This window comes from Centroberyx gerrardi, chromosome 8 (genome assembly GCF_048128805.1).
Source record: "Centroberyx gerrardi isolate f3 chromosome 8, fCenGer3.hap1.cur.20231027, whole genome shotgun sequence".
Classification (NCBI taxonomy): Eukaryota; Metazoa; Chordata; class Actinopteri; order Beryciformes; family Berycidae; genus Centroberyx; species Centroberyx gerrardi.
In genome coordinates this window covers 29,639,181-29,656,251 of record NC_136004.1, presented here as the reverse complement: position 1 = coordinate 29,656,251, position 17,071 = coordinate 29,639,181, and the positions used below count along the sequence as shown (strand labels likewise).

At 41.7% G+C, this 17,071-nt stretch overlaps 1 protein-coding gene across 2 annotated transcripts in view; it reads left to right on the top strand.

Moving 5' to 3' along the window:
- dapk1 (death-associated protein kinase 1) overlaps positions 1-17,071 on the top strand; it is an 88,383-nt gene that overhangs the window by 27,471 nt on the left and 43,841 nt on the right. For both annotated transcript variants that reach the window (XM_071903629.2, XM_078285325.1), the window contains exons 3-4: positions 6,142-6,363; positions 12,902-13,040. In XM_071903629.2, coding sequence (XP_071759730.2) covers positions 6,142-6,363; positions 12,902-13,040 — 361 coding nt within the window. The remainder of the gene's footprint in view (positions 1-6,141; positions 6,364-12,901; positions 13,041-17,071) is intronic.

Below are 17,071 nucleotides of genomic sequence, written 5' to 3'. Positions count from 1 at the left end.
ACCTGAGTGTAACCCTAACCCTGCCCATGTCTGATAGCTCAGTCAATCGTTGGCCTATTGTAGCTTGGCAGCCAAGAGTTCATGTAGGGAAACAGACAAGCATGTGTGTGACAGGTGTTCATATATTTGAATACAGGTCGTGGACTTCTGTGTGTGTGTGTGTATATATTATATTACATGTACATAGTGTGAACAAAGCATATTATGTAAGCTCCACTCTGTAACCAACCTTGACATGCACTCTATCCGATCTCTTTCCCCCCGTCTCTCTGGAAGCGACCGGTCAAATGCTAATGTCTGTCTCTCCTCTCTCCTCGGAGGCCTGAAGGGGGCCGGGCGCCACAATAGGGTGAAGCTGGAATAAATGGGGTGCGCTGGAAGTGTCATTAGCATGAGAAAGCCCTCATCCCCAACCCTCTCTTCCTCTCCACATTGTCTGCTTCGTGTCTCTGGCTCAGAGGAAAGACAAGTCACTTCCTTAAAGAGCCATCATCCCCTGTGTGCTGTGTCTGCTCAGCTCCTCAAGCAACAAGTTTCCACCATTCAAATTCATTGTTTTATATCAAAATATCTCAAGATGATGAGCTTTTATTTTGCTGAACATCAGATTGATCTGGAATATATCCACAGGGTACAGAACACATTGTTTCAGCTAGTAAGAAAAGCTTGCAAATGATTGTAATATTTATAATATTTTGGTTTTTAAGGCTTAAATCCATGGATGTATGCACTTTTTTTATTTATATGGGGTGGGATGGGAGGGAGTCATGTGTTTTTGTCATGTATTTTATCATGTGTTTTTTATGGTATATTATGCTTGAGGTCCTTGTTGTTAATGTTGCTCTGTTATGAGCACACTGAGATAAATTCCTAACAACTAAGTTGGTATGGCAATAAAGTATTGAATCTTGAATCTTGAATCTTATTTGGAGGGGCAGAGACTAGGATGAATCTCCATCTGTCTGTTTGTTCATCCGTCCTTCGTATGCGATATCTCAGACACCACTGATGGAGTTTTGACGAAACTCAAGGGAATGATGCATCACACCGCTGCACTGGCCCAGAGGGAGACTGCATTATTTTGCGGTGGATGACATGTTTACCGTTTCCTCGTTTCCTTTTGCCTTCAAAGCTCCACAGTAGCTGGCAGCGTTGTAGTCTGGATCGTGCATTCACTCGTCAAATATTGATAGACACACAGAGAGAGAGAGGGTTAGAGAGTGGGAGACGTATAGCTAAATTACTAAACTGCTTCCTGACAACTGTACGCTCGGCTCTTGGCAGGCTGGTGGGAGTCAGATGACGGCACGGGGCCATCTCTTCATTGTGGCCGCTGCTTTTTTTTGCCAGGGCACAGGAAGCTCTTGCCAGATCGCTTCCTCTCCAGCGACGCATGTGTGAAAATCTGGCTATGGAAATATGAAAAATGAGAGAAAAAAACGCGTCTCATTCTCTCTCTTCTCTTCGCTTGCATTTCCGCTCTCTGTTAGACTCTCTCACTTTCCTTCTTTCTCTCTCTCGCCCCCCCCCCCCCCCCCCCCCTCCTCCCTCGCTTCCTCCCTCTGTCCTTCTGTGGGTGTTCGGTACACTAAGTGCTTGATGATTGCCAGGGCCATGAGGAGGCACAATCGGCGGAGGCGTCAACAGCCCTCAGCCAAGTGTCCTTGCTTCCCCCGAGTGTTTTTGCTCGCCGGTGTTTTGGTAGCGTGACAGCGGAGTCAGCGTTATGCAGTCTGATAGTACCATTCAACAACAATGCCGTGCAGAAACATGATGGCAGAATTTCCATTACAGATCCACTGTTTCCCATACATGGACTTATTTGTCACACTGCAGTGTCAGACTGGCTCACCACAATTAGATTGCCCAAACATTAAAAGTGCTTATGCGTGCACTTCAGCGCTGCATGGTTGCACACGTACTTTTTCTGGTTGTCATGTGTGGTCCGGGCTTCTTAGAGATGATCTTTTTCATCGTATTAAAAATATGGTAACACTTTACTTTACAAAGGCCTTATTCCAGTGTATTAACCTGCGTATTAACCTATGGAAAAGTATTTTATGTACACAATATTACTGTGTAGGTACTTTATGAAAATCTCTCTAATACATACTGTAAATCCTCTAATATTGGCCCGGGCCTTTATTTACCTCAACTGCAGAGGGTACCAGGCCTTTATTGGAAGCAGGCTTATATTAGAGACAGGCCTTTATTTCTAATTCCCTCTGTCTGATAAGTATATTTGCTCATATTTTAGTACGAAGCCTCCTTGTTTTCTGATCTGCTTCTGTTGGGGTACGTTAGGTAGACGTTTTTTTGTTGCTGCAATGCATTACGATAATTACGGTAATCGGCAGACACCAGGAGTTTACCGGTATCCACCGTTGTTTGCATGTAAGCTGAAGCTAACTGGAGCTAACTGAACCTGGGCGCCGATGTGTTCCTGGTGATCCGGCCGAGATTTTGGCGGGGGTCCCGATGCCGATGCGTCACCGGGCGTCCGAGGCTCGGATCGGGAGGATCAACACGGGCCGTGGGCGCGGTGGAGAGGCAGCGGCGGACAGAGGAGACGGACACGGTCCAGCCATATACTAGGTTTTGACCTAGTCTTGTTTCCTTTGTTTTTTTCCCCGGCCTGTATTTGAGGCCGGCCTTTATTTGTTTGTGTCGACCACGCCCCCGGCCATTATCGGAGACCCGGCTTTTAATTGACTACAGGCCACTATTAGAGGATTTACGGTAATGTGCTTACAACACCATTTGAATGGTGTGTTGCATTGTTTTAAGTATTATGTATTAGGGAGATTTTCATCAAGTACCTTCACCTTTACCTTAATAATGTGTACTTAAAATATTTTTCCACTGGTTAATACACTAGAATAAGCCAATTGTAAAGTGTAACAAAAAAAAATCGCATACTCACCCCAGAGAGTATTTAAAGTCTTAAATTCCCAAACTACATATCCGCCCTTCGAAAAAAGTTGACATTCTCTCTCAATTACTCGCATGAAAGGAATCATGGAATACGTTTTTAGCCAACTGAAGTTCTTCGTTTACAAAATATTAAGATTTCTAAGTGCGAAATTATTTGTGTATCTTTTGGGGTACTGATTACATTTCATCTATGTAGTAAAGGCTTATGATATCTTTCAAAAGGGATGCATAGTTTTTTGTAGGTGTGTAATGTAGTGCTGAGGATGTGGAGTGTAGTCTTGCTCCTTGGATGGTTTTCAGCTGGGAGTGGTGCTGCTGTGCTGACCTGTGATGCTCCTCAGTGAGAGCTAGCTGTGCTGCCTAGCTATAAATTACACACTGCTGTCAAACTGATTATGACGGGTCGCTGAGGGTGAAGGCGGGTGTGCCAAGACCCTTTTTGTGTCCTCTGTAGGGATCCACTTCTTCACTGCCAGTACTGATTCTGAGTACCGATCTGATTTGTTACTTCTACTGTAAAGGTACAGACAAGTTTGGGTGTACAAAAAAAATGGATGAGATATAATCCAATTTACTCTATCAGAAAGAGATATAACATCATTATTTGCATGTCGCAGAAGAATTGGATATTATATCATATATTGGATATCCATATCATAAACAAGTTCTGTCCACTCAGTCTTTGTTGGAGGTTCTTTCTGTAGCCACTTAACGTGTTATAGCTTCTTACTAGCTGCTAAAAAAAATCTTAAGAAGGTATTTGTCATGAACCAGAAGGGGATCTGGGATATTGCCCAGATAAATCGTAAGGAAAGAACAATCAATTTCAGCTCCAGTGATATGTTTTATTATTGTTATGACTTCCTGCCATGGAATTGGATTGTAGTATTGGATAAATTGTCCCATAGGCCTCCTGAGGTCGACCTTATTTTACCCCGGTATGGACCCGATGAGATACCAGTTTCAGTATTGCAGCATCCTTAACTACTTCTGTGTTTTCAGGCAGCGCAGGCCATGATTCATCAGTGAGTTATATCCACGAAAGCTGTTTCTGATCAACAGTATTAATGCTGCATCATGCTGCCCCCTCCTTTTGGCTCTCTTGAAGGGGGATTTCAAATAGCGTTCTGGATGCAGATATAGCCAACAGTGTCTTTTTATAATATATGCCATTTTGGTGGATGCTTCACACTGTCACGAGTACATAGTGTTTTTTAGCGTTGGCGGCCCCCGTGGGAATTGAACCCCTAACCCTGACTGTGTGAGTGCCATGCTTTTATCTTTTAGCTTCATGATTTTATAGTTCACAGGAACAGTATTCTATATACAGCTGATTATCTAATCGCAGAATCATAATGACAGAGATTTAGTGGATCATTTTCAGTTCAGTAACATTTTACTGATTTCCTAATTGCCCTAGAGGTTGGTTTGGATTGCTGTGCCATTCTGAAAGTGACAGCTGAGATTGCCCTCTTGGGTAAAGAGAGTTTTTTCACCCCAGAGCCAGGACAGGCTTTGGAAAACAACATGTAAAATGTCGAAAATGCATAGATGATGATGGGAAATTTAAAAAATCAGTTTCTTTAAACTAGGGATGCACCGATGCCACTTTTTCAATGCCGATACTGATTACGAGTATGAAAGTTTAAGTATCGGCCGATACAGAGTACCGATCCGATCCATTACTTTTACTGAACAGTGCAGGCTCACTTCCTTTGTTTGGGGTCAATGGACAAAATTATTGAGATAAAATCCTTGTTTTTCCCACTGTTTGAGAAATACAAGCTTCTATGTGCCACAAATGCATAAAATCAAGACAGTTTGCTTTTATTTCTTACATGTTACTCATGGCTTTTGGTATCAGATTTTACTCTTGGGTAAAATCTCCGATACCGATATTCCATTTTAGCCTGGTATCGGCACCGATACCAATACTGGTATCGGTATTGGTCCATCCCTACTTTAAACCAAATAAAGAATTATCCATTGTCTGTTTGAAATGATCTATGGTCTATCTTTACTATTCTGTCATATTTCTTTTGTTTGTTTTGTGTGTTTTTCTGTTGAGGTATTTTCATTGCCTGTCATATGTTTCTAGGGATGTGCAGATCAGGTTTTCTGGGGCTGATTCCAATTGCCAATTCTTTTTTTGTTTAACAGTGTGATCGGCTGATCACCAATCAGATCTCTGATTTTAATGATGCATTTCTACCCAGACTTTCTACTAACAGCGGCACATGAAGTAAAAGAGCACAGCAAGCAGAAATAGTAAAATTCAAATATAGCACTGTGTTTAACAGACTGTATTTAGGGCTGCATGACATAACTGGCCTGTGTAAATAAATTATAGGTTTTATCCAAACATGGTAATTAAATGTTAATGTGTGCTTGATGACTGAAATGCTTACTCAACTATTGCCACTGGTAGTGCATGAACATTTTTTCATTGCAGCAGCGAAGGCTCTGTCTTCTGTGCAATGTATTAAACTGGTTCTTCTAATCTATAATCATAGTCTGTGAAATTGAAAACACAACGTCAGAAATGAACTGTCAGTGGCAGACAGACAACATGCCTCAGCTACTAACATTCTGCTGACTGCCGCAAATTGGCTCATACATTTTACACATACGTTCAACTGCTTTCCTGATCCGGTGATTGAGCCTTTTTTTTTTTTTTAATCGGGCAGCTGAAACAGTGATCGGCCTTTCATGATTGGTGGTGCATGGATCACTGCACCCTGTCTGTTTCCATTATTTATCATCCAATCCTGGTGTCCGTTTATATTCCCTCTTGCTTATTTCTATCAGATATTTTTAATGGTGCTCTGTGTAACATTTTTAAACATCAATATTATTGTCACGATACCTTGGTGTAATTGCTGTAAAGTGAGAGCATGGTGGAGATGATTGGTAGCCTCGATCTCACGCCAGTGGTATTGTTAGTGCTTTCACTCCTTCCACCATCTGCCATCGCAAGAAACTCTCAAAGCTTTATCTCCATTCGTGCCGTAAAGCAATCCAGCTGATTTCCCACAAAATCTCTCCTGGTGGCTCACAATGTAAAATGTAGAGGCTGACGGTTTTCTTGGTGATGGTCTTGTTTGTTTATGGTAATTATACCAAATCTCCAGTTTAAAGTGGTAATGATTTTTGATGTTAAAAGGCTACATACCTTTAACCTCCCCTCGTCTCCTCTCCCCTCGGCAGCGGTCAGTTCGCTGTGGTCAGGCGATGTCGGAACAGGAGCACGGGCGTGGAGTACGCCGCCAAGTTCATCAAGAAGCGGCGGAGCAAGTCGAGTCGGCGAGGGGTGACGAGGGAGGACATCGAGCGCGAGGTGAGCATCCTGAAGGAGATCCAGCACCCCAACATCATCACGCTGCACGATGTCTACGAGAACAAGGCCGAGGTCATCCTCATCCTGGAACTGTGAGTCGCCTCGCCTTTCCTTCTGTCCACGTTAAGGGATTTATTCCAACATTAGTCCACCATTTTAAAACTGTTTGAAACTGAACTAACTGAAGATGTTAAGATCTAAAATGGTATAATCAGTTGTATGTTTTGAAATTTTGAGCAATGAATACTGGGTAACTTTTTTACAAAATGGATATACAAGGTTCCCACAAAGGTCTGGAAAGCATGGGAAGGTATGGAAAATCAAAAAAAATTCCATGATTTCCATTTCTTTGAAAGTATAGAAAAATACCAAAAATAGTGAGGGAGTTTGGGAAAAGCCCAAGACGCCCCCAAGACAGGCTATGTATCATATCAAGGATCAGTAATATTATCAGGCTATATAGTCAGATGGAAATAAAAGAAAAGAGTGTGATAATTCTACATTTGCTAATATTAAGGTCTTGAAAAGTGGATTTTTAAAATGGAACATGTGTAGCAACCCTATATATAGCATTCTGTAATGAAACCCTATATCACTCCTGGGAATATGCTCTCTTAAAAAGTTCCAAATTAAAAAGCAAATAAAAAGACTTTCTCAATTGTATGTGTTAGAAATGTAATTTTGTTTACTAGGGTTTCAAATCAAAGGTAATTGACCGGTGGTGCCTACGGGTCCCAGGGAAACCAGTATTGGGAGTTGTGCTGTGGTTCATAAACTCCTATAACACATACTGCAGCTTTAACTTGTTGGATGGCGTAAGGTACAAAGCCACATTTTGCAGTTAACACGAGTCAGACCAGTTTTACCAGGTTACATGGAAGTCACACTAAACGCTGCATGATCATTCTTGTTACATTTTAGATATGTAGCTGACAGTTTGACATAGAGCGACTTCAAATGTTTGCAACAGCAGAATAAGCTTCAATTACTAGAACACCACCTTGACAAGCAACCAGTAGGAAGGAGAGCAGAGGCCGTAGATTGATCATGTACGATAGAAATGCTTGGTGGAAATAAAAATAAGAGCTAAAGAGAGAGGGAGAGGAGGAGGATGTAGGAGAGGGGATATGATTCATTAGGGAGCGGTTGTTGTGGTCAGTCTTCTCTAGAGAGGAGGTCTGTCCATATTTATTTATCTCTGTGGTGTCTGATTCTGTCTGTGTACACATATAGGGTTCCACTGATCTGGATATTTGATGGCTTTTGACGATAACAATATTTTTGGATTGTAGCTGCTGATAGCTGATATTCATTGTCTTTAAATTTCACAATTTTTATGCTGCAAAAACTATTATACAGTGTTTCCCACAGGATTTCACTCTTGGCAGTGTGGGAAAGTCTCTGAAACAGCATCATGGGACACTAAAACTCTCCATTGAAACCCAGACTAATGAAATTGTTTTCGTGCTGGCAGCTCTTTAAAGCAGGGAGACCCACCACACCTGTTCAATGGAAGGGGAAACTCTGTGATACATTACTACCTTTTTAAATGGAGAATTAATTTACAAAAAACATTATTGAACAACTAAATGGAAACAGAAAATATGAAAAGAAAATGAAATTTCACGTTGGACAACATTGACTGGCCGATATCTGATATTGAAAGCCCAATATCAGATCAATGTATCGGCAAACTGATATATCGGACTAACCCTAGTCCACATTACTTTAAATTAGTGCACACTTACACCTCAACACATCACATTTTGAAGGGAAGGGAAAATTTGAATAATAAATAAGTTTATCCTCTGGAGCGGCGTGGCACTGGTTTGCCTGTGAGCCTGTTTTTCATGGAGCGATTTCAGTGAAATACCTCGGAAAAAATGTCAGGATTATCCTAGAGGAGGTTAAATTGGAGGTTGGGACACAAACCTATTGTCTGTCTACATTCCTGGAATTGCATTTGACAGTTATTACCATAACAAACAAAGTGACTGAAGCTATTCGTTGGCTGTTATACTGGGCTGCATGCAAATTAATCCAGGTTGACATAGTTGACGGTTTTTTAATTTACATTGCTCAAGAGCAGGCAGTTTTCAGTGTCTGGAAAAAGCAGTGTTGAGACTGTATTGCTCAAACAATTAGGGAGGATTCATTGATATTTTTTTAGTTTAGTTTCTCTGTGGTGGGCGGCAGTAGCCCAGAGAATAGAGAAGAGGCTTGTGACTGGAAGGTCGCCAGTTCGAATCCCTGAGCTGGCTGGGACAATGTGGGTGAGGAAAGTGAACAACGCTCTCCTCTCCTCTCCCTCAACAACTACTGTTGAGGAGCCCCTGGGCAAGGCACTTAACCACCAACTGCTGTAAAGAGCAAGTCAACTTTACCTGATTTATGTTAGGAATTTGGAAAAAAAACTCAACAAAAAAGACAAGTGACCCAACTTTCCCTGGATAAATAAAGGTTAAAAAGAAATAAAAAAAACAATCCTTCATGTCATTGAACTTTTCATATTTTATCCTGCAGTCATTTGTTAGATTATTTATTAACTTCAGTCAACCCCTTTCATGTCAGATTTGCCTTGTCTGACTCCTTCTGTCTTATAAACAAATGGGAGGCGGCAGTAGCCTGGGGAAGCGGGTTGGAGAAGCGGCTTGTGGCTGGACGGTCGCTCGGTGCCCGCGCCGACCGTCCAGACCGGGAAGTCTGGGTGGTGGAGGATGAGTAATGCTCTCCTCTCCCTCCACAGCCACAGTCAAGGTGCCCTCGCCCAAGGCACTTAACCCTCTAACTGCTCCAGTGTTCAACAATAGAAGACTGTGGTTGTACTGGGCAGCTCCCAGGTGTGAAAGTGTGTAACGGTATGTGAGTTAGCAGGGTTTTGCTGACAAAGCACGTGCATGCTCAGCAAACCTCCTGTGGGTAAATAAAGGCTATAAATACGTAATTCCTACTTACCTCTGGATTGTTCTTATCTCTGTGTAGTTTGTTTAATTTAGTATAATAAATGCCTTCAGAAAAATATGGAATTCTATGATGCTGAGAAACACACTTTTTAAAGATGGAAATAATACCTCACAGGTGATGCCAAGGCAAGTTTGTGTTCTCTTCTTCACTTTCATAGTGATCTGGCCCAGGGATTCCCAAGCTTCCTCATGCCAAAGACTCCTAAGGAACCCCATATGAGGAGATATTTGTAGTTAGTTATGATTTTGTGCAGGACTGTGTAGCAGCCTATACCAGTGGTTCTCAGTGTTGGTCTTCAGGTACCGCTGCCCTCTCGCCATCTAATCAGCGGCTGATTTATGCCTGATATGCAAGGTGAATGCAATTAACCACCTGGCAGGATAGAAAACCAGCAGGACTCTGGTACTGAAGGACCAGGATTAAGAATCATTGGTCTATACTGTAGGTGGGGTGATGACCACAGCGGGGAGAGTGAAACCTGTGATCAATTAATTCATCCTTATATATTTTATCACTGTTATTGTCTGTTGAGTGTAATATTCGTTAAATTAATTTCTATTTTTTATATTATTCCCTCATTTTGCTCGGGAAGCCCATAGAACCCCCTCATGGACTGACAGAAGTCCCTCGACCAAGTATCATAGTGGAGGCTTTTATCCAAACCGCCTCACAGTACTGTAAGTGCAGATGTTTTTGGTAAGGGTTTTCCAGTAGGAATCAAACCCCTAACCCTAGTAATGTTAGTACTACACACTATCCATTGAGCTGCACAGGCAACAGAGCCGCTAATCCTGGCACTACCAGTAATCATAATGCAATACAAAGTCTATCAATGTTTAGAATTGGTTGTGATTTAAGGAAGTAGATCATGTTTCATTAGGAAGAGTTCCTGTTTCTGTTTAGCCAGTAGGCAGGCAGTGACTCAACGTTAATGCTAAGCACATAGCATTAACGCTCTATGGCTATTAACAGTCCACAAACAACAACAAGACAGTGCTGACAGATTCATTGAACTGCTATTACATGCTATGAAAAAGCTATGAAAAATGTATATTAATTATTTTGGCTGGTAAAAATTATTCTTGCAGGTATTTTTTGTTTTTAGTTTACCAGCCTTTGGCAGGTGAGACAAACAGTTACATTTGGATGCAGGATAGAAATACAGCGTTGTGTCTACTTTGGCTTCATGCTGCCCCATTGTGCTCTACATCCTTTCCTGCTGTTGCGCTGTGGGCAAATACAACAGAGACAACAACAGTCCTCTGACCTAAAACACTGACCGACCCGCAAGAAAACAGGCAGAGGTGACATGTTCGGGCAGGAACCTTCTTTCCTGTCCGCAGTTATGCACATACATACAGCCTATTAACCAGCAAAACAGATGAAATAAACATCTACATATAGAGTAGGGTGTGGGGAGAAGGGGGGGAGGGGGTCCCAGCTGTGCAGCTGGCCTGGTGCTGCCTCCCTAAAGGGAAGAGTAGTGTGTGTGTGTGTGTGTGTGTGTGTTCTTCTGTTTCTATGCTTATGAGGACCAAATGTTCTCATAAGGCTAGAAAGGAGGAAAATTCTCCAAAGTGAGGACATTTTGCCACATTTCTTCTTCATCACTTCTTCAAGGTATTTTAGGGTGAGGACCTGGGACTTGAATTTAGAGTTTAAGTCACAAGGAAAGGCATTTTGATGGTGTGTTGCTTCCGTAATTTAACGTATTTGTGGTTGAAAAAGCATGTTGGGGCAGGACATAATGCGGAGAGGGACTGTTCAAAAGTGAGCAGGTTGGACCAGAACAAACCGATTCCATTGCATACTCAGTGTGGTTGGTGAAGCAATCCACTGTGAAATGCTTTGCGCATAATCTTGAGCTGTCCCAAATTCCAGATTCTTCAAAATGAATAAATTTCTGCCACCGTGGAGCAACCAAACAGTGTTTTCAGGGCTGAACACCCAAAAATACACCACATATCATGTTGTCGCTCATGTGGAAGTAGTTGAAGTTGCAGGTTTCATATGATGAGAGGAGCGGAGGGAGGGATTGTTCAAAAATTTGTGATGGTTTTATTGGTTTGAATTTTTATTTACACCCTCTGGTACGCCATGAAGTAAACATTACAAATATGCCATTTTCCAGAAGGAAAAAGTAAAGTTCTGGACATTTTTTGGCGTGTTTTGTTGAGATTAGGATTAGGTTTAGGTTAGGCTAAGGGTTTGGGGTCAGAGAATGATTGTAGTCAATGAAGGTCCTCACAAGTATAGTAAGACAAATGTGTGTGTGTGTGTGTGTATATGGATGGCTGAATGGGTGCTGGAGGATAGGATAAGCACGGCCGTAATTACAGTCATCTGCTCTCTTCCTCTCTCTCTCTCTCCCTTCCTCTTTCTCTGTTACTCCCCTCGCTGCCGGCTCTCTCTCTCATTATCATGCTGCGACCGTGATGAATCTCTCTCTCTCTCTCTCTCTCTCTCTCTCTCTCTCTCTCTCTCTCTCTCTTTCTCTCTCTCTCTCTCTCCCCGTCATCCTCCATCCGTCTTTCTTTGTCACTCATCGCTAGAAGTTACACAGTTCATAAGTGCAGTTAAATGGAAAGACAAGACAATCATGCCACAATTTGAATGAGTTTTGATGTGAAAAATGATATTTGATGTAAAGAAACCTGTATAGAGCTTGATAAGTTCAGCTAGATGAAATGTGTATTAGCTTCTTGGCCGGGCCGTATCAAATACTGATTCTGGTATGAAGAGGCTAAAAATCGAGTGTTGTATAAGACAAATTCACCGTCACTAAATGTTGATATAAAGAGACAGCTGTGATATCAATATTGAAGCAAAGTGACATGATTCTCTGCCTTTTTCTTACATAATGGGATGTTGGATTTCTCTAAGTGAGTAAAATGGACTCTAATAACTATAAAACTAATGGTCAGAATTGTTCTGTAAAACTAATTGATCAGAATGGTAATTAGTATCACCTGATATTTCAAGTTTAGCACTTGGAATTGGTACTGGCAGTAAAACGTTAATGGTCCATCCCTTTCTTTTGGTCATTTTGCAGCAGGCTGCAAGTGGGTTATTCTCATGAAATCAGCTTTGAACCGCTGACAATCTGAGTGCCGTAATCATGATTTAGATAAACATTGTAATCATTAATTGCATAATTAAATGTTCTTTATGATTCAGTGAATGATTAAAATCTAATTTGACATTATGTAAATGTTAATGTAGGTTTTGCCCTAATTCTCATTATCGCAAGGCGTCTCCCTACATTTCAAAGTGACATAATAGTGTAATAAATCAAGAAAATCTCCAAATATTCCAATAACACATCACTTTCTCCTCTACAATATGAAGGTGTTTGTGTTGTAATAAATGGGCGAGGGCCTTTTAATCTTTCCAAATTTTCTTCCTTGTTGTTTTTATTGGATGGTTTCCAATGCTGAGATACAGGTCATTATTTAAACATGCAGTAAAGCAGTTTATAGAGATAGGCGTTGGTTAAAATGTTCGGGATGTGTAAATTGGTCAGACTCCAATGCGTCAGGATGATTAGATTACATTAGCTCAGCTCCGTTAAGCAGGGATTTGGAGCTGGCTCTGATCTGAGAGATCACACTTTTTAATTCTCTCTCTCTCTCTTTCTCCCTCTCCCTCTCTCTCTCTCTCGTTCAGTGTGGCTGGTGGTGAGCTCTTTGACTTCCTGGCAGAGAAGGAGTCGCTGACCGAGGAGGAAGCCACTCAGTTCCTCAAGCAGATCCTGGATGGAGTCTTCTACCTGCACTCCAAACAAATCGCCCACTTTGACCTTAAGGTACTGCCACAAATAACACCGTCTGTGTCAAAAAAGACTGTAGAAATAATCCATTCATCCTTTCAGTCATTTTACTCAAACAGGGTGAATTCCAAGCTGTTCCTTAGCTGTTCAGTGATGAGAAGATAGACACCAAAATCATCCATGTGTCCCCGGTAGATCCTTCGCTCCCGTGCTGCATGCTAACACTTTAGCATACACTATGTTGAGTGATAATAGGTGATTAGCATTATCCAAAGTAAGAAGACTGACCTTTTAGTAATAAAAAGTTGTTAGTGGTTTATGTTTTATGGCCTATAGATTCAGAAATTCTAAAAATGAAGTATCATAACTCAATATAGCTGATGGAGCCAAGTTTTTAGTTTTGGGATTATTTCAGGTGAACAACAATGTATTCATCATTCTGTGCAGAGATTTTTAGCTGTACTCAGTCTCCTATCACCCACCACCTTCACCCGTTCAAAAAAGTTCAACAAATGCAAAAAATGATCGATAATGTCCTCAAAGAGATTAAAAAAGTGCAAAACAGAAGTGTAAAATAGGGGAAATGGAGACATCCACTTTTTTGTTTTGCACTTTGAGCACATAAGAGGACAGCAATGGGTTTATTGGTCAAGGTTATGTTATTGTTTAAACAAGGCAGTTGAGACACACACACACACACACACACACCCCCACACACACACGCACAGCACACAAATCCCCAACACATATTCCTTTTATCAGAGGTCAGATTGAAGGTTTGCCTGTAGATCAGCACCCCGGGAGTAGTTTGGGGTTCAACCAGTCTCCTAAATGGCAGCTCACAGAATCTGGTTTACTATGTGAATAAATCTAATTCGTTAATGCATCGGTCGGCCTCTTTCGGGCCGCTCCTTTTACAGCAGAGTGTGAGTTTGTCTTCTTTCATTATATCCATGTTTTTGGAGCCTGTGTATCTGAGACTAATGACTATGACTAATCTATTTTTGGCTTATTTTGGGCATTTTTATGCCTCTGCGCTGGCGACAGCCGTGGCCGGAGGCATTATGTTTTCGGGTTGTCCGTCCGTACTTACGTACGTCCCATTCTCGTGAACGCGATATCTCAGGAACACCTTGAGGGAATTTCTTCAAATTTGGCACAAACGTCCACTTGGACTCAAGGATGAACTGATTAGAATTTGGTGGTCAAAGGTCAAGGTCACTGTGACCTCACAAAAGACGTTTTTGGCCATAACTCAAGAATTCATACGCTAATTATGACAAAATTTCACACAAATGTCTAATAGGATAAAATGATTAAGTGATGACATTTTATATCCAAAAGTTCAAAGGTCAACTTCACTGTGGCATCATAATGTTTTGCTTACCACTGTAGCTGAGAAAACGATCTTGGGTCATTCTACAAAAACGGTGGAAGTGCTGTCACTTACTTTTGCAGACACCAAAATCCTTTAAGTTGACCTAATAATCACATTAATTATATATGTTCAATAAATAAAGACTGTCCTTGCAATGATAAAACAAAGTTTATTGGTGGAGGCATACAACCACGAGGCGGTTATTTCTAGTTTCTTTCTTTTTTTTTTATCATGGAGAGTGGGCAGTTTACACCCCTCAGTGCTCTTTCTCTTTTAATGGAAGGCTGTGAGGGCCGTGGTATACTTGCAACAGAGATGAATTTCAGCAGGTCCATACGAATGAAATGACACGTTTGCGGAAAAAAAGAGCGCTGCATTGGCTTCAGACTGTCAGTGTGCACAGGCTTGCTGGCCGAAGTAGTCGAATTCTTCGCACTCCAGCCCATGAGAGTCCATTTCCGGTTTATTTCCTTTGTTTTGATCCCCATGCTAACATCATGTGGTCAACTCTCCAAAATGAATCGTTTGGAGGCTCGTTGGAGGATTTCTGTACCTTTCAAACCATTCAAATGGCTTCTAAATCCTCAGGCGCTTTCTTTCAACACATGTAAATAAACAAGCAATATGAAGCCCCAGTGGGTATACATTAATTTGTTTGCGATGATGTTTTTTTGACTGGGTTTTTATTTTGGGTAGTTCGACTTCGTCTTGGTCTTAATGGATTCTATCCAAGGCCTGCAGGGACACTCCTGAGGTCAGGTTCTTGAACGTTACGCTGTCTCTGGGCTCGATATGTATATTTGAATCCCTGAGAGTTCTATACTTAAATCCCAATCAATATCATTGATCAGTTGTCCACTTACGGCTGCACAGATGACTCCTGCACTTACAGACTGACCTCCTCATATCATAAGTCAGAGTCGAGGACATTAAAGCCTCCATAAGCTAAGCTCTGCGCGCAGCCAGCCACATCTAATCAAAACCAGAGCTTTCACCAGACCACCCAGCCTCCGCTTTGGATATTAGCTAGCGTTATTTACTGTCTAGCAGCGGCTCGGAAGAAGACGTAATTCGCTTAGTGGATTGACCGCCTACAACGCCAAGGTTTACAGTGGATCCAAGGGTGGAAATTCAGATCTTTATTGGCTTCTTTCCCCTATATTTTTATGTCCTTTGGTCTAGTGTTTGTTTGATACCATTTGAAAAACATCGTAAATATCAGGCGTGGAATTTTTAAGTGCAAGGCTATTTGGCTTTCAGTGTCGTCAAATATTTGAGGGTGCAAAGACCAGCTGCCAGGGCACAAAGACCATCAAGTAAAACATGAAGAATTGGAGCCCATGAATTAATCACTGACTTTAACAGAATGAGCACATTTGTAGGCTATGACCAAATGGCAAAAATCTATTAAAGGGGGTATTTTTCACTTTGCCTACAATTTCTTTCCACCGCTCATCTTGCCCCACACATTTCCCAGGTAATTCACAATGTGTATTCTCCCTGGTCAGTGTCAGAAGTACAGGCTTTGCTTGTGGGATTTCAGTTTGAAGTGATGCTGACAGCAGAAGGCAGGGAGTTAAAAAAAAAATATATATTTTTTTTTTTGAGAGTTGGCCATGTCAGATTAAGTCCACAGAGAAAGCAGTTTTGTCCTTCATCTTGCTCATTATGCTTAGGTGCCTAATGCGCTGGGTGGGGCAAACTAATGACAGCTGACATCATCATCATCAGTCACTCTGTCCTGCATAGCCTCTACAGTGCATTAGGCATCTGAACAAGAGGAGCAAAATGATTTGAAGTCAGTTGTTCTTTCCATGGAAACCAAATCAAAAGAACTTGTGACTGCAATTTCCCAAGTTTGATTGGTTGTACTGCTGGTTTAGACGTCAATGCCTCTAGTTAAAGAATTTAATACCAATACCCTAATTATTCAAATGTTGACAGTGGGTTTGAGAGGCTGCAGTCTTGTGATTTTGATTATAGCATGGAGAGATGGACATTAGAGCTGTAGGGGAAAGGCCATTTTGGTCATAGATCCTGCAGTAACTGATGCATCATGGTCAGGGTGAGGCTCCAGCGGACGAAGCCATATGGCCGAGATGAACTTCCTACCCTGATAATGACTCAAAGTACTGAAAGGTGCAGACTGAGAACTGTGTGTTGTCCACACTTAATACTGCGCTCCTTTCTTCCAACATAAACATAAGCGTGTTAATGTTTTGCATAGCGCACAAACCATTGAGTTGATCTTGTATTTTTCTCAGTGCCTCCTGCTGCCAGCGCTGCCCACAGGCAATCTGTTCCTGTTCCTTCCCAGACTAAATCCTCAACCCAGGCTCATAGTCAAGTTAAAAGTGGTATTTTAATGGATTATGTTTGGAGGAGAGACGGCCTCGTCTGAAGGAGGCATTGTGTCCTGAGGAATGTCCGGCTCGCGTTGTTTGGCTTCGCTCGCTGCGCATCTTTGCCTTCTTTTCCTTTCTGCCACTTCCTCGACAGGGTTTACTCATGTTTTGCATGGGATTTCCATGGCTGATGAACCTCCTTCCTGCCAGGTTGTTCCTGGTTTTATGTCCTGCTCTCTGTTGCTGCTCGCTCCCTTGTTTACCCTTACTTTCACTACCGTTGATTTGGAGGCATACCCAGACAATTTTAATTGTAGTTATATTTCTTCATCTGGTGCCTGTCA